This window comes from Eulemur rufifrons, chromosome 6, assembly GCF_041146395.1.
Source record: "Eulemur rufifrons isolate Redbay chromosome 6, OSU_ERuf_1, whole genome shotgun sequence".
Taxonomy (NCBI): domain Eukaryota; kingdom Metazoa; phylum Chordata; class Mammalia; order Primates; family Lemuridae; genus Eulemur; species Eulemur rufifrons.
The window spans coordinates 49,285,058-49,302,880 of record NC_090988.1 but is presented as its reverse complement, the minus strand read 5'-3'; the positions used below and the strand labels follow the sequence as shown (position 1 = coordinate 49,302,880).

Sequence of the window (17,823 nt, the reverse complement as noted above, 5' to 3'; positions counted from 1 at the left end):
ACAGAGAGATTATTAACTAGGGGTCAGATGTCACTTCAGTTCCACTTTAACAAGGCCTTGTTCAAATGGCACCTCATAATGCCCTCCCTGGTCTCTCCCAATGATACCCCGTGCACACAGATCTAGCCTAGAATTCCTCCCCTGCATTGCAGAGCTGATGTACAAGTTGTCTGCCTCCTCAAACTGTGAGCGCGTGAGGTCAGAACTGGTCTGTGGAGTCGGATCTCCAGGCTGGGAGCCTGGATTCACATTGCCTGGGTTCTGCCACCTGCCAGTAGCATGACCTTGGAGGACTGGCTCTCAGTTTATAACTGCTTCCCCAGCTTTGGGACTGGCATAGAGAAGACAGGCAGGGAATGTTGGCTGAACAAATAAATAAATGCAGGATTGGATGTGCGAGGCCTCTTTCCTGCTCCGTGGGAGAGGAGAGACCATGATTCATTCACAAACTAGCTCTTGCAGGACTTGGCAGAAGCTGGACATACAGTAGGTACATGATAAACATCTGCTGAACGCACAAATACGGAAACTGCGCTCGCTAAATGATGCTTTAGCAATCTCCCCAGGCATCTCCCCAGAATTTTAGTCTTACGACAGAAAGAGGCTTTATATAAAGGCAGACAATTGTAATTATTATTGAAGGTAGCCTGTGATGCATAATTAAATTGAGCCTGAGAAGAGACAATGAAAAGACCCCATGCCATCAAGATCTGGTTTTCATTTTATATGAGATGGTCAAAAAAACAGTAATTTCCACTACTCACATTTTCCATTAGAAAGACTGCATGTCTTAATTAAATGAACATCAAATAGAACAACCAATTTATAAAATTTTCTTGTCTTCTATTCATTCATTTCAGTACCTTCCAGAGCTTGAGAAATGCCACTGGATCTCTCTGCTGCTTGATCAATACCTGTGATTATCCCATCAGAACCCTGTCCCTTCTGACTCTGCATGGGAAGAGCTGGAGCTGCCCAACCTCTGGACCCTGCACACCTTTGCCCTGTGGGCCACCTCTGCAGAACGCTTTCTGCTCCGCTGCAGAGCTGCTAAGAGCTGCCCAACAACATGCAGGGACTGGAAGGGGCTCCAAGTGGCTGCTTCACGCCCTGGCCCTGTGATTGTGTGGCTTCTGGACAACGGATTAGTTACATTTGTCATGGCAAATTTTTCTTTCTAACCAAGAGAAATAGAAGGAACAGTTGGTATGGAGAGGTCTCTGGAGCCAGATGATCTAGGCTTTGAATCCAGGCTCCACACTTGCCAGCAATGTGATCTTGGAGGACGGGCACTTGGTTCTGTGTTCCTCCTCACCTTCAAGCCCCCACCACAAGTGATATTTTTGCGGGCATGTTATATAACAACCTCGTTAAGCCTCTGTTTCCCCCTCTATAAGTGAAGATAGTAAATACCTATCTCATAGAGTCACTGTGAAGACCACAAAAGGGAAGTATTTGAAATGAAGTGCCAACTTCTTACCAGGGTCTTCAGGACCCCAGGAGACTGTCCTCACTAGAATGTCAACCCCCTGAGGGCAGGAACTTCACTGGGTCTCTGCCGTACCCCCATAACTTAGAGGGTCTGGCATATAGGAGATGCTTAATAATGTGAATGAATGAATGCTGGCTGAATGGCCTGGCTCCTTCCTGCCTCTCTTTCTGATTTCACCCCGAACCTCACTTCTACATATGTTCTGTGTTTCCCTGCATCTGCCTCTGGTCCCCAAACGTGCCAAACTGAGTCCATGCTGGGGGCGCTCAACACTTACTGTTCCCTTTGCAGGAACGCCCTTCCCTCCAACGTTGGTGCGGCTTGTTCCTTTCAACAGTCACGGTTCAGTTCAGGTGTTGCCACTTCAGTGAGGTCTTCCCTGACCACCACTTCTGAAATAGATAGGTCTCCCCTCTGCACCACATTATCTTATCTCATTGTCTTCACTATTTTTATTACCTTGTTTACTTGTTTACTGTCTGTCTCCCCCTACTAGACTATAAGCTCCAGGGGCACAGGGGCCTTGTCTGTGTTCTCAGTGCCCAGAGGAGGACTCAGCATGTAGAAGGTACCCGGTACATATTTATTGAACGAATGAATAAATACGGAAATAAATAGTAGATATTATTGCTGACTTTTCAAGACATTGAGAGCAACTCAGAACTTCATCCATTTTACCTCTGCCCTCCATATGAGGAGGGGAAAGCTCACTCATCCTCCCACAGCACCTTTTAGGTACGAGGCACCATGCTCGCAACCATCTTTTTAGTAGGCATTATTGTTGTCATTTCACAAATGGTGAAGGAGAGGCTCAGCGAAGATCAGTAACTTACCTAAGATCACACAGCTAGTAGAGGAATATAGATTCAAAGTCAGATCTGTCTGATCTCAAAGAACATATTATTTTATCAAGCTTCCCCTAAAAATGATACTGTTTCAAGTCAAAACCTTTGTGTTCATCACTGTGTTAAAGAAAACGTGGTGTCTGGAAGCCTCAAGTGGGTCAAGAAGTCTGACAGTTTTCCCTTCTGGGTGCTTTGCTTTGCCGTCACTACAATGGACTTTGCAGCAATGCCAAGTCCCCATTTGGGGGCACAATAGAGATGGCCAGATGACTGCTTTTCTTTACTTCCTTCCACTGACTTTACTCCATTTGTCCAAAGCATCTTTGGAGCACAGTGAAAAAAAACATATAAAAGATTCATATCGTGGCTGTGAACTTGGCTCTCAGAAGAGGATTGCTAAAGGGTATCTTCACACACCCCGCTAGGCTTTCTTCTTCACACTCAATACTTCATCTCAAGCCTCTTACTATGCACAGCTGGAAAGGAAAATGCCAAATTGCCTCTCTGATACTCAACTCTTGCTGATCTTAACTTTTTGGTCAAAACATAAAGATTCGATTTTTATGACTTTGAGCTGGGATTGTTTCAAACAACGCCATTATCAACAAGGGGAAGTGGACCCTGCATGGTCTGTGAATAATTAGAGCTCCCAGCCCATGCACACTGGCAGTCCTCTGGCTCGGGCCACTGTCACACACGGCATCACTACATCATTAGTGACTCCAGAACGGGATCAGAACCAGGGCACTCCGTGGCTTCTGCAGTAAAAACTTGCACTTGCTTCCCATTTCACAGGAGTGAAGTCCAGGCTTCAGGACCCTCAAGATCTTGCCCACCCTGCCAGGCTGTACCTGAGGCAGTGCCTCTGGGGGAAAGTGCTTAGGATTCGGGCAGACCTGGGACTGGACCCTGGCTCGCCACTCATGTCTAACACGTCTCGAGCTGCTTGGTCTCTGTGCTGGTTATTCTGTTTCCCCCCAGATCCATTCTCTGCCCTTGTCTGTGCCCAGAGCAGCCGAGCCCTGCAGGCTGCATCCCTTGGGCACCTTGCTGGCTCCATTCTGGTTGGGACAGGTCAGTGATAGGCACTGACCTGTGATAGGTGAGACAGCGGAGTTCAGGAGAAGTTTCTCCTCATCCCCTCTTTCCTCCAGTGCTGAATCTTTAGCACACGCTGCACCTATCCATGATTACGCTTCAACCGGGTGGCTTCTCCTTTATGGGCACACCCGCCACTAGGCTAAAGTCATAAGATCCTGCAATTCCCCCACCTTGCCCTGCAGCCTGGAGGTTGGTAACAGCTATTAACTGTTCTTAGTGCCTCGGCACCGTTTCCTGGTTCCCTTATCCCTGTCTACACCTCCATAATGCGTCTTCATTTGAAAGGTATTTTTGCTGAGCATAGTATCTGAGTGGACAGGTTTTTTGTTTTGTTTTTTTCTTTCAGCACTGCTGTCTTCTAGTTTTCATGGCTTCTGATGAGAAGTCTGATGTAATTCTTATCTTTGTTCCTCTTATAAAATGCCTTTTTTTCCCCTAGCTACTTTCAAGATTTTCTCTTTTTCATTTGTATTCAGCCCATGTGAATATGATATGCCTAGAAATGTGTGTGTGTGTGTGTGTGTGTGTGTGTGTGTGTTCTGTTTGGTGTTTTCTGAGCTTTTTGGATCTGTGGTTTGGGGTCCACTATTAATTGTGGATAATCCTTGGCCATTATTTCCTCAAATATTTCTTCTGCTGTTTTTTCCCTCTTCTCCTAGGATTCCAATTATAGGTATGCCAGACCATTTGACATTGTCCCACAGCTCTTGAATGCCCTGTTCTGTATTATTTTCCCCACTCTTTTTTTCTCTGTGTGTTTTAGTTGCGTACTTTCTATTGACCTGCCTTCTTTCTTCTGCTTTGACAAGCTGTGTTGTCAGGAGCGAGGAGGCCATCAAAGCTTTTCCTCATCTCTGTAACTGTGGTTTTCATTTCTAGCATTTATATTTGATTCTTTCTTATAGTTCCATCTCTCTGCCGAAACGATCCATCTGATCTTACACATTGTTCACCTTTTCCATTAGAGTCTTTAATATAATTATAGTCATTTTCAATTCCCTGGAAGATAGTTTCAACATGTGTCACGTCTGAATGTGGCTCTGGTGACTTCTTGTCTGTTGGGAATGTGCTGCTGTTTCGGGCCCTTCGGTATGTTCAGTGGAACGTGTGACATCTTGTGTAGCACGGTAGAGCCTGGGCAACGGGCATATGCCTGGAAATGGATGTGAGTCTCCTTCCGCCAGGACTTGTGCGAGGGGGTTCAAGTTAATCTGGTTAGGATTTGGGCTGTCTTTGCAGTTTGTTTCTATGGTGAACCTTAGTGAATCATAGGTTTTAAATGCCTCTAGCAATTCCTTGTGTTTAGGAGGAGGCACTGGTTTGCCGGAGGGTTCTGTTCTCCGAGGCTGCTCCGCCCTTTGCCTGGGGTCCTCCCTTTGCACCGCGCCTCAGAGAGGGTCTCTCCATTTTGCACGCTCTCGCCCCTTCTCTCCCCCTCTCCCAGAAGCATTCTGCTCCTCACTGCTGCGTTTAGCCTTTCAGCTGGCTGTGGGGCTGGCGCAGCGTCCTCTCTTGTTTTGACTAAGCCTCAGTCTAGGAGTGGGGCCGCTCTGCCGTCCCTGCCTCTGCTCAGACTGCAGCTCTGGGCTCCTTACATATTCCCGCTCCTCTCCCAGCAGTTTCTTTTTCTTTCTTTGCTACCCTCATTCAGCTGAAAGGGTTTCCCCAGGGCCTAAGTAAGACGGTGTTAGCTGCCTCCTCTTCACAGAGGGGGGCTTTTGCTCCTGATGGGAGACGAGGTGAGAGGGTCTGGGTGGAGCAGGTGTTTGTGCTCCCCCTCAGCAGCTGCTGCACGCCCCCCACCCCAAGTCTGCCAGAAGGGACACTCCCCTAAATCTTTCTCTGGTCTTTCCTGTGGGAAAACTCCTGGTGGGATTTGTGGAGAAAAATCCTGAAGAGGATGTTGACTCCCCCAGTTTCTGCAGCCTCTGAGGGCTTCATATCTCTTACCAGTACACACTGAGCCCCCACAAATTCGCCAACCACCCTAGCCGAACTCTTCTTACCTGCGGCTGACGGCATCTACCCCAGGTAAGCTAATGCTCACATCTTGTCTCTTTCTGCAGGAGTCTGTCTCTCCTTGGATTTGGGCCGGTTGGTTACCCTGTGACCTGGGAGAAGGAGTTCAAGGACGACTCCTGAATTTGCCTTTTGTCCGGCTCATTTACATGATAAGGTTGGGAATGATGCACTTTCCAGCTCTTCTATCCTTAAGCGAAACCCGGAAGCCAAGTCTCTTCATTTGACCCATTTGAGTGAATTCTATGTCCTGCCGGCAACACCAACGGTGCTGGAGCTGAGATTTGAATCCAGCATTCTTCTCACTGCAGCATATTATTTCCTTCCGTCTTTATCTCTCTCTCCTCCTGAATTTACATTTCATTCATAAAATCTTTACTGTCTGTCAGCCCTACTAGCTGGCTTGATGCAGAGACAAATTAGTAAGGGTCTCACAGCAGTTAATGTGAGCGTAATTATAACACAAGCTGTCACAGGGCACTATGGGAGGCCAGAGCCACTTCCCCTGTGAAACTTGGGGAAGCTGTTGCTCACGCCCACCCAGCAAGTCAGTTCTGGAAACTGGCTCCTGCTCATCAGGCCATTTACTGAGTCACCAAAGGCCATCTGACCAGGAGCCACTTCTGAGAGTAATGATGCCACACACTGGAGATGAGGATGGCATTTCCGACTCCTTTGAGGTTTTCTACCAGCAGACCTGTGGGCCGAGGGGAGGAAAGTAACCTTGGTTCTCTAGAACTGTGAACTCTTTGAGTCAAATTGCTCTGAAGTGTGTGATGTTATGTTAGATGTATTACTTAATCTCTTAAGAGGATCGATAAAGCCAACTAAAATTTGTTTCAATAACAGCCCATGTCACAGGCAAGCCTGGGCTGTTTTTTAAAAATATTAATAGAATATTTGGGTTGGAATCCACTAAGCCAGTGGTCCCAACCTTTTTGGTATCAGGGACTGATTTCATGGAAGACAATTTTTCCACGGACTGGGATGGGGATGGGGGCGGGGAGCAGGTAGGGAAGTGGGGAGGCGGAGCTCAAGTGGTGATGCATGGCGGGGGGGGGGGGGGGGGGCAGGGGTAGGGGGTTGGGGACCACAGCACTAAGCTACCTAATGGAGCTGAAGGTAGAAAATTCACTGGAGCATTGGCAAAATCTGTCTGAATCCTTATTAAGACATCCCATAATGGTAAATGTACCACACCCTTACTTCTATGGAGCCTCTAGTTTTCAAAGTATTTTTATTTTTGGTTTTATTTAGTTTTTTGATCCTCATGAGGGTCTGGAAATGGGGTAAGGCAGGGGTTATTTCTGTCTGGTTGAGATCTGGATCTGGAAGCCAGCCCGATTCTGAGCCACACAGCTAACATCTCGTGAAAACAGGTATCTGGCACCCTTGCTTGTTCCCAGTATGAGCTGAACCGTTTTGTCCCAGCCCACTCTAAATGACACTTTCCAGCCCGTTTTGGATATTCTCAGGGACCTGACTTCTTTCCTGGTTCATATCTTGATCTCTCATACTTGACACTTGATTCTGCTCCTCTTGCCTGACCTCTGATTCCTACCTACCTCAATTAAAACTTGTGTCTGCTCCTTTGATTAGTTTACTTGCATCTGCTTCTGGGGAATACCTTTCACACCCAAATAACACTTCTGCAGTGACTGGTACTGCCACTAATATTGCTTGAACTAATAGCAGCAGCAGCTATCATTTGAGTACTTATGATGAGTCAGACATTGAGCTTTCCATATTTTAGCTCATCGAAATTTTGAACCTCAGACTATCCCTATGAAATAGACACTATTTTTAATCCTTATCATACAGACAAGTCAGCAAGAACATAGGTGAACCTCGCTGTGCAGGTAAAAGAACACAGACCTGTGTTCTGGCTCTGCTACATAGTCACTGTGTGTGATTTTACGCTTGTTACCGAATCTTTCTGTGCCTCAGTTTGTTCCCATGTAAAAAATGTGCATGAAAATTCCTATCATCTGAGGTTGCTGTGAAGACTAAATGGGAAAGAGCCTGGCACATAGTAGGATCTCAAACAAACAAACAAACAAACAAAAAAACAAAACTAGTTTCCCCTTTCTAATTTAGGGCTTTTCTCTTCCATTTCTGGTTTGTGTCAACAAGGATCAGTACTCCTCCTGGGTGCTGTGAAGTTGATTCTTTGGAATTCCAAATGGCATTTTATAAAAAGCAATTGTAATAACTTTCCTTCTTCATAAAACCTCAACTATGGCTGTGTATTTCATCAAGGAAAGAGAGGGAGAGATCCTCTCTGACAGAAGTGTAGGTAACGGTCTTAGATTTCAGGGTGGTAGAGAGTAGTGGTTGCAGTGATGTGTAAGTATTTATTTTGGGATCTGAGGGAGTGACCTTGGGAATTAATTGAGTGCACAGACTTGCTCTGACAAAGAAACCCCTGTACTGGCTAAATAATGTATAAGAGATTTCCATCGGGCAATGGGGAAAATTGAATTATTTAGTGTATTTCCATTTCAATGAGTTAATCAAGATAATTGTTGTTTCCCTGGATCTTTGTCTTTTCTTTGTAATTAACAAAGCCCTTATTTGAAGAAAGGAATTTAGCCAGTGAACTTTGTATAAATTTCTGTGACTTTTTTTTGTGCAAATTATATTTAAAAATCGATTACAGATCCTTTTCCTTTGGATTCTCCTGGGACTATGAGAAACTGATGCTTGATCAAGCGTGAGAAAAACTTAGGGTTCAGGAGTCAAGTTCATTGGGAATTAACAAACTCAACTGGGGCGGGGGGGGGGTGGGCAGCAGGGCAGAGCTGAAAAAGCATGAGCTCTGGCATCAGACAGACGAGGGTGTGGCCCTGGTTCTGCTATGTTCTCACTGTGAAATGGGGGGCAAAGAAGCCTCTCTGAGCCTCAGTTTCTCAATAAAACAGATAACATTGCCCATCTTCCAGAGCTGTTGTGAGCATTAAACGCAATGATGCAGTTCCTAGCCCACAGGTGATGCTCAACAAGGCTAGTTCCTGCCTTGTCTCCTGTATCCTTACGTCATGGTGACATGTTCAGCAGTCTTGGTTGTCTGGAACATGGCTAAGATCTCAAAGAGATGCTTAAAAGTTTACAGAGAAAAAGAGATGTTAGTCTATTCATTAAAATATCTTAAGAGGAACAGTTCAGACATATATTTGATTTTGGCTAGGATCATAATAAGCTGAACTTCTGGTTCTCCGGCCATACCCCTTAAGAAGCCTCTACGATCAAGAGCAGGGAAGGGAGCTAGTGAGGTGGGCACTAGGACTGGGACAAATGATGACATGAGCGCCACCCTGAGGGAGGAAACTGTGCCCTTGAGATCAGGAGCTAATAAAAGAATAGTTTAAATCACTTCAGGCAGGGGCGAAGGGGTCTGTATCCTCGTTTCCCCACTTTCTGGAACCTGTCTTCATACTGTAGCATACTATGCAATTGTTGTTGCTCCTTATCAATGACTGACTCATAAAAAGAAAGGTTTCATTATGTCTGTGTAATATGTTTGAGAAGGGAGGCACATAACACACTTCATAAGGAATTCCACTCCAAATGGTTAAAGTGAAATTTTTTTTGGAACTTGAAGACGTGAGCTTCAATTATGTGGAAAATTCACCCTCATGGGACTGTTCCTTTTCCGCCATACTTCTAGATAGTGGTCATGTGAGGATGCTAGCACTTCATCAAGTACTTTTCATCTACATCACCTCCCTGTGGTACGCTGGGCAGGTATCCACTGTACCCATTTTACAGATGTGGAAACTGAGGCCTAAAGAGATTAAGTCCATGGTAGAGCTGGATTGAAGTCCAACTCCTCTGACTCCAAAACTCATGCCTTTCTACTCTACCGTTTCCTTCCTAGGAAAAATCATTTGGAATAAGAACATGCAAAACATATTATTGGTAATAGTTTGCATACCAAATCATGAATCGAAATGAAATATACCCCGTAATTAACACCCCATCAGTTTACCTCTGATCCTACAATGCACTTAATGAAACAAAACCATCAAATGGTCTTGTCTGGATACTTACTCATAAAATGTTGTCCATCCATTTTCATTGCTTTTGGTTGCCAGAAGGCCAGAGTTGCCATGGTATGTCATCATGGCCAACTCGTGTCCTTGTGTGGTCACACTCTTGAGCGCACTGTTGGTGCCCATGGTCACCCAGTATACCTGGCCATCTGGGACCACCAGCCAGAGGGGCATCCCAGTAGAGTCTCGGCGGACGTTAACTATGTTGCCATTGTTGTCTGTGATGAGTGTGACATCGCCGTCCCCGGTATAGGTGAAGTTGTACAGGTAGTCTCCTGTGGGAAGACTCTGGGTGTACAGGTGCTTGCCACTGGTATCAAACAGGTAGAGCTCCTGGTCGATTGGTGAGGACAGCTCATACATGTTCTGGGTGTTGAGGAAAGGCTTGTTCTTTCGGATAAACCGAATTCGGATATTCCCAAGGTCAGCCACATAGAGCTCCCCATCAGCACACACAGCCAAGGAAGAAGGGGTATTTAGCTTCGCATCCTTGGCATAACCATCATCTCCAGAGAAACAATCACAGTTGGCATCATTTTTACAATCACAGCCACTGGGGGCCCCAGCAACGAGTGAGATCTCTCCACTAGTGGTGACCTGCCTGATGCGATTGATCTTTTTCTCATCAGTCTCAGCAATATACAGCACCCCATTGTGTGAAACAGCCAAAGCGGTCGCTGACTCCAGGGTTGCGTGGATGGCCACCTTACTCAGCAAGAAGTGGTCAATGCCGGGGACTTGGCAGTGCATGGGCCTCCCAGCGACAATGCGTACCTGGTGGTTTTCAGAGATTTGCAGGACCACGTTGTTGTCAAGGACATAAAGTGAGTTGTCCATTGGGTTGATGGCTAAGTCTGTGGGCCACTCCAGGCGAACCTGACAATCAATGAAGACACCAACACTCAAATGACTGGCAAGATGCCCACCACTAATCATCCCACACCCCATACAGCTTGTAACAGCATCCACACTGCCTTCATATACAGTCTTGCTTGATCCTCATGCAGCCTACCATCAACATTGAAGTGTCAGCCCCTGATCAGAGTGAAACCATGACACAGCTGCCACTGAGACATCTGATGGTCTCTGTTAGATGGACAAAGCATGAAGAATGGGACGACAACAACAACAATAACAACAACAAAATAGGCAAGTGGACAGACTTTGGAGTCAGATAGGCCTGGGTTCAGATCCTAGTCCACTGCTTATGACCATGGGCAAGTTACTTTGCCTCTCTGAGCCTCAATATTCACATATGGAAAGTAGGAGTGACAACAGTGCAGAGTGCATGACCCATAGTAAGTGCTCAAACAACAGCAGCCGATGTTCTAGAGGTGGGAGGGGAGGGCAGAGGGAGTCTGGAGGCAGAAGTAGGAGTTGTTCAGAGGCTTAAGGAAGACTCTTTGTGAATGGTGGATATGGTACATGTACGGAAGATGATTTCTCAGCTCTTCAAGTTCATGGATTAATAACTGGCTAGGTGCTAGGGATATAAAGGCAAAATAACCATAGCCACTGTTTGACACAGTTCTAGACCAGTGATTCTCAAATCTGGCTTCACATTTAAATTACTTATGGAGATTTTAGAAAATACTGGTGCATAAATCCCACCCTTGGTGAGTTAAGTCAAATCCCTGGGTGTGGGGCTTGGGCATTGGCATTATTTTAGAAATCTTCCTGGTGATTCTAATGTGGGGTTGGGAATCATGACTGGATCCTTCTCCTTACGGTGTGATGATCAGACAGAGCAGTGTTGGCACTGGCTGGGCATTGCTCAGAGAGCAGAATGGCAGGACTGGCCTGGAGCCTCATATTTAAGCAAAATCCCCAGATGATTTCTGTGCACACTGACACTTGTGAAGCCCTGCTCTAGATAATGGTTCTGTATCTCAGAGAAGAGGTCCTCTTGGAAGGGATGATGGCAGCTGTCTGTGGGCACTAGGAGTTCAGAGGTCCTGGGAGCCATGCTAGCCTCCTGTGAGCCAGGCTGGGAAACTGGCGGGGATCGAGGTGAGCCTTCAAGCAGGCTCCCGGGGATTGCAGCTGGCAGGGTCTGGGTGAGGAATGCTGCGTTCAGTGCTGTAGACACTGGGTTGTTGGATATGTCACACTGGGAGGTGCTGGCACTAAGGGGAGCCCTTTACTGATTGTGTCCCTCAGAGGTCCAGCCATGCTGCATGTGGGCCAGAAGTGCCAACGGGTGCACCCTTGTGCTGGTTTTTCTACCCCACCTAAAGACTCATCACCCCTACAAAGCCTCAATATTTGGTCCACCTTGGGGCTTGCTTAAGCAAGTATATAATTTTAGGAAAGAAGTTTCTCCTGTAGGAATTTACTCTTGTACACCATTGTCTGCAAGAGTATTTTTATCACAGCCATTTTTAATCATGGCAAAAAACTGGAACCAACTCAAATGCCCAACAACCAAGAATTAGCTGAATAGTAGTACATTTAGTTCACCTATAAGTTAGAATGCTGTGTGTAGTTGTTAAAAGTGATGTTATAGACGGATATTTAATGACATGGGCAAATGTTTGCTATGTATTAAGTAAAAAGAACAGGTTATAGGACTATAAGCACAATGTGATACCAAGTGGAGAAAAAACACAAGAAGTTTAGAATAGATTATGGACAAAAAGGAGATTAAAAGCTTAAGGGATATATACCAAAATGTTAACCATCCTGGAATTCAAGGTAATTTTAATTTTCTTCCTTGTGTTTTCTAACTTATATTTTTTACAATGCAAAGGTGGTAGTTTGCCAATAGAAAAAGAAACCCCAATAAATCATATACACATGAGATGAAGCCACCTCCATCTATCCCCTTCAGCTCAGGGCCACTCAGGCTGGGGCAGGCCATTTCTCAGTTCTTCAGAGCTCTGTCCTCAAGTCCTGCCTCCTAACGCCTCCTTGTCCCCTCACTCCCAGCCCGGGTCCCTGACCCACAGAGCCAGGGAGCTGCAGCAGGGTGGCCGCCAGGGCTGCCGCTTCACACTCCCAGCCTCTCTGGAGCACACGTCCCGACAGCTTTCAGGCTGCATCAAGAACACGGTTTGCTCTAAAGTGACAGGGGAATTTTCAATTTCCTAAAACCCATTTCTTGTCAACACTGGCTGCTAAATATTTTATGCCCTCCGGTTCTGTGGCACCTTGGGGAACTGCTTGAAGAGACCTCTCTATCTGTCATTATGGTGCAAAGATGGCTCCCTGATGGATGGGGTGGAGGGCGAGGGAAGAGGAAGGAACGAAGAGCAAGTGCTTTGCTACACTCTCCCCTTACTCCAAGTGCACAGCGGGGCCTGGGGAGGGGCAGGGGCACTGCTCCTGGAGTCGGTCCGTCAGGCCGCCTGTATGATGTTTCTGGACCAGACCAACTACCTAAGCCTCTCTGGTTCTCCTCCCTGTTGGTAATGATTGTGCCAAGGCTTAGTTTCCCTCACCAGAATGGAGGGACTAGACTTTATAACATCAGAGGTCCCCCGGCTCCCACGTTTTATGGTCCTAGCACGGAACAGAGCTCCCTCTGCCCTGGCCTCCTGAGCACTCTGTGCTTTATTACAGCACTTTCAGCCGACTGCCTTGTTGCAGGGTGGTTTGCCTGCACACATGGATTGTTGAACGAATGAATGACCAGGGAATGGCATACAGAGAGCGACACATCGGGATCAGGACACCTCATTTTCTGTGCCACTTCCACAATTACCACATGGCAATGGACTCAAATTTCTTAAACACGGAACTTCTTTCCCCCTGTGTAAAAGGCGGTAATAAATATTCCATAGGGTAGTTGTGAGGATCAAATGAGAAAATATACGAGGAGCTTCTTTGTATTAATAGATTATAAAGGGAACTAATGTTTCCATCCTATTCCTTACTAGCAGGTGGGCACTGTGCTAGGCAATTTATGTACGTGATTTCATTAAAAAAATTCTTTTCTACATCCCTGATGGAACCTGGTACAGGGCTCTACATTTATAAATGCATTTTCTTTTACCAAGCCTCAGTTTTCTTGTCTATAAAATGGGGTACACAATATCTATCCCATGGGATTATTGTGACAGCGAAATAAGAAAAGAGAAGTCGTACTCATCTCTAAATCCGCATGTCTAACAGGGTGCCCGGTACATAGTAAGTTCTTATTTTGGACGCTAAGTACAGAGGTATACTCTCTCTGTGGTGGCCATATCCTGCTGAGCTGAGAGCTGATCTCCAGTTCTTAACAGGCTGCAGTACCTTCTGTTCCTTCTCCACTCTTGCCTCCCTCTGGTTTCTTTTTGTGCCTGGTCTCTGGAAGAAGACCAAGCTTCCTCACTTCTCCCCTTTGCACTCTTGCCTCTGAGCTGTGCTCTTCTCTCTCTGGCTTACTCCTCTGCTCCCCACCTGGCAGCCAAGCAGCTGGGTATTTGTAACAGAGGAAGCTCTGAGAATGAAAGCCAGCACCCTCTGCTATGTGTATGTAAAAATATATGCTTGGTGCTGGAGAGTTTGGTAAAAAAAAAAAAAATCCCATGCCATGATTCAGACAAAGGTAGCAAGGGCCAGGAGTATAGCGGTTTCAGTCCAGGATTTCTGAATCTAAGTGTGGGTTTTTCCCCCTACACTATATGCCAGTTGTCTTCCAAGCCTTTGATCTGGCTGCTTGGTAGTACCTCTGTCTCAAGTTAAACAATTTTCCAACGTGTGCACTGAAAATTTTCGGCACCCTATGCTGGCTGGTCGAGAACTGAAAATACTTGCGTGCACATCCTTAGGCCATAGCAGCTTCCCGATGGGCAATTCAGGCTTGCTCACAGACCAGAGAGGCAAACTCTCGAGCCAGCAAGGGGAAGCCTGCCAAATTGCGAAGACGAGTGGCGGAGAAGAGATTCCATTCCAGAGTGTAACAATCACATTAGTTGGCACAGAGGGAAACCACCCCAGCATGCGACGGGGATGTGACATGTGCTGGGACTGCCAGCAGCAGCCACAGGGCCCTGTGGAAGGGCTCAGTGACACATGTCAGTAACAGAGGCAGGCATGACCACCGAGACGGGGGCAGGTGCCACAGCCAGCAGAAAAGGGCATGCATGTGCAGGCCCCCCTAAAAGTGAAGGGGTTTAAAAAGCTAAGTGCTGCTGGAGCTGAAATCAATTTGCAATTGGATATAATTCCATGCTCCTGATTTCCCAGGTTTTGGTAATGTCGGCAAGACTCAGCATAGGCCAGGCCCGGCCCAGGGATCTAGCGATAGAGGACACTTCCCTTGCCAAGTCATCACAGGATGTACTCACAGCCAGTCTCTCGTGTCTCCGTCTGACCTATACTGGCATCTGCCCGCTAAGGTCTAAGCTCTTTGGAATGGTGTGGCAAGGTCCTTCCCTAGCTGGCCCCAAACCATGCTTCCTGTTGCAACCCCTGCCACTTCCTCTCAAGTACACTATGCCCTGGTATTCGATTTTCCATGTTCTTTGAATGTACCAGGCTCATTAACATCTTTGTGCCTTTGCATATGCTATCTCCGTTGTGTGAAACGTCTGCTTTTCTCTCTTGCCACTCAGCAAACCCCTGTACACCCTTTAAAACCTGGCACAAATGTCACCTCCTTTGTGAAAGTGGGCACTAGAACTTTTGTTTATTTGTCACCTCTGAAGAGCCAAGCAGTGCTACAAACCTGGTACCCATTGTTTCGTGTATTCTCAAGGCCATCCTCCCAGGATGATGTGAATTATTTCCATTTTACAGATAGCAAAAATGAGGCTGAGGAGACTTCAGAAACTTGACAAAAGTTACTGAGCTAGTGAGTGGCAAAGCTAGGATTCAATCAATTGATTCATCAATTAATCAATCAACAAATACAGGTTGTGCTCCTGTGTATCAGACACCCTGGTTACAGCAGAGGAAAAGACTGACAGCATTTCTGTTCTCATGTAGCTCACAGTTTAGAAAGAGAACAGACAATGTACAAGTACCCGTCAGTGTTACCAAAGAGGAAGTTCAGGTTGCCAAGCCTCCACTACGGCCACCCATTGTTACCCCGATGGTGAACTCCCAGGGCATGGCTGTGTCATGCTCATCACAGGCCTGGCACCAAGGGAGTGGCCTCACAGGCTGGTTCAGTGCAAAGATGAACTGCCAATGGGCTGGCCAGGTGCAGACAAGAGGACAGACCCAGGGCTCTGGCAGATGAAGCCTCCTCCTTACCTGAGAAATATCCATGACAGAATCACAGCTGAGGGGCCGGGCTGACGTTAGATCATTGGAGCCCAGCAGAGTGGAGATGATCCCGTTCTGATCAATGCGTCTGATCATGGTGCCATCCACGAAGTAGATCAGCCCGAACTTGTCCACCGTAATGCCTGGGGGCCAAAGCAGGGAATTTGGCATTAGAGATGACCAGGCCCCACACTTTCAGGAGCCTTGCTAGCTGACAGGGCACCTCCCGACATGACTGGATCTGATCCTCCCACAGCCTTCGTTCCCCTTTTCAAGATGAGGACACCGAGGCTCAGAGGCTTTGAGTGACTTGTCCAGAGCAGGGATGAAACACGGGTTTTCACATCTTCCAGGGCTCTGGGCCTCCCACCTTGCTGCCTGCAGAGATTTTTACCTGTTACCTTAGCCATCCACTAAAACTGGATTCATAGCTTCTGGGGTTTTTTAAGCTCTAGAGGTAGTGGTAAGGAGAATCTTTTTCAATATTAACACTGTGAATTATTTAAAATAACCTACTTCTGAAGCCCTGTAATTACAATAATTGAATCTCCTTTTTCATCACAATTTTTCTTTTCTTTCAAGATAATTGTCCTTCATGTTTTTCTATTCTTATTATTTTAGTTTCATTGGTCACTATAAAAGTATAGACTCTAAAATGAATCCTATAGATTTGTGTAGAGACTATTATTGAATTTAATTTCTAAAGAAGGCTCCTGAAGAGGAGAGTCAGAATTCTCACTCTACATCTGCTGTGTTCACCAGATCATCCACCCCATTAACTTTCTCCCTGGCCCAGCCTGGGTGACCCCGGGCAAGTCCCTGGGCATCTCTGCATTTGTTTTCACAGCTGCCAAACAACGGGATTGTTCTAAGTCTGTATTTCTCACTCTTGGATGTGTGTGAGAATCACCGGGGGAGCTTTGCTAAAATGCACCCCCCAGGTAGCTGCTTCAGATCTCTCAAGTGGAGCCTGAGCATCTATCTGCATTCTTGACAAGCACCTTGGGTGACAATGAACAGACCAAAGCCTGAGAACCACTCCACTCAATTATTACTTCTTAGCCAGTGACATGTATCAGAATCACCTGAAGATTTTTTTTTAATATACACCTGCTGGACCTCACTCCTGAAAATACTAACTTGGGAGGTAGCTGGGATTGGGACCAGGGCGTGTTTTAGAAATGTTCTGGGTGACATTAACTTCCACCCCAGGTTCAGAATCGCAAGTGTCAGATGTACGCCTCCCAAACCATGAACTGTTCAGGGTTCCAGCTGACACGTGCCCCAGGAGCAGCTGGTCTCGTTGGGAAGGCACAGGAGTAAATCAGGACCACGTGATGCACCAAGGAAATGACAGACCCGAGAGGACTGTGGTGAAATAAAGGGGATTCTGGTCACTTTCGTTCTGTTCCTTTTTCTCTGGGGAAGGCATGGGGGGAAGGGGTCAGAAAGGCTTCAGTGAGGTAGAGACTCTGGATTATAAAGCTTTCTAGTTGTATCGCCTTGGGGACATTACTTCACTTCTAAGTCTCAGTCTCCTCACTGATAACATGGGAACTTGTAATAGCCCTCAATGATTATCAACGACTACTGTAATTATGAGAAGGTGGCCAGCACTTGGTGGGTCTCAAGCCTTGCTCCTGGGGCCCATGCGTCTCTGGCTGGCCAGCAGGGTGGTTGGGGACAGCCAGGGCCTCTGCACCACCAGTTGTTCCTCCCGCCCCTCCTCAGGCTGTCAGGCTGGAGAGAGATTTCACACGGAGGACCAGGCAGCCTCCAGGCTGGGAAGCCTTTCCTGTGGCCCTGCCTAGAATGGAAATGAATTTCATTCTTTAAGTACCAAGACAGGAGTTCTCTTGTCTGCCCTGTCTTTCTCCTCCATCTGCTAGAACTGATGAGTGCTCCGTGAATAATCGGGTTTCTTGTTTACAAAGTTGGCTGCACAGGCTAATAGAAGTGATCTGTCCTCTGATTAATTACTCCATTTTTTCTCCTTTTGTTGTGCTAAATAGATGGACATCTTTTCTCCTCCCTGCTGCAAAGTGCCTGCATATTGCGGCACCCTTGTCATTTCTATCTGGGTTAATTACAGGCTTTTGGGCAAATGCACTGTCACTACATC

The 17,823-nt window shown here is 46.6% G+C and overlaps 1 protein-coding gene across 1 annotated transcript in view; it reads right to left on the bottom strand.

The window, feature by feature from the left end:
- Window positions 1–17,823, bottom strand: part of TENM4 (teneurin transmembrane protein 4) — a 431,057-nt gene that overhangs the window by 25,040 nt on the left and 388,194 nt on the right. The window contains exons 24-25 of the mRNA XM_069469155.1: window positions 15,690–15,844; window positions 9,508–10,385 (exon numbers count right to left, since the gene is read on the bottom strand). Of these exons, the coding sequence (XP_069325256.1) occupies window positions 9,508–10,385; window positions 15,690–15,844 (1,033 nt within the window). The remainder of the gene's footprint in view (window positions 1–9,507; window positions 10,386–15,689; window positions 15,845–17,823) is intronic.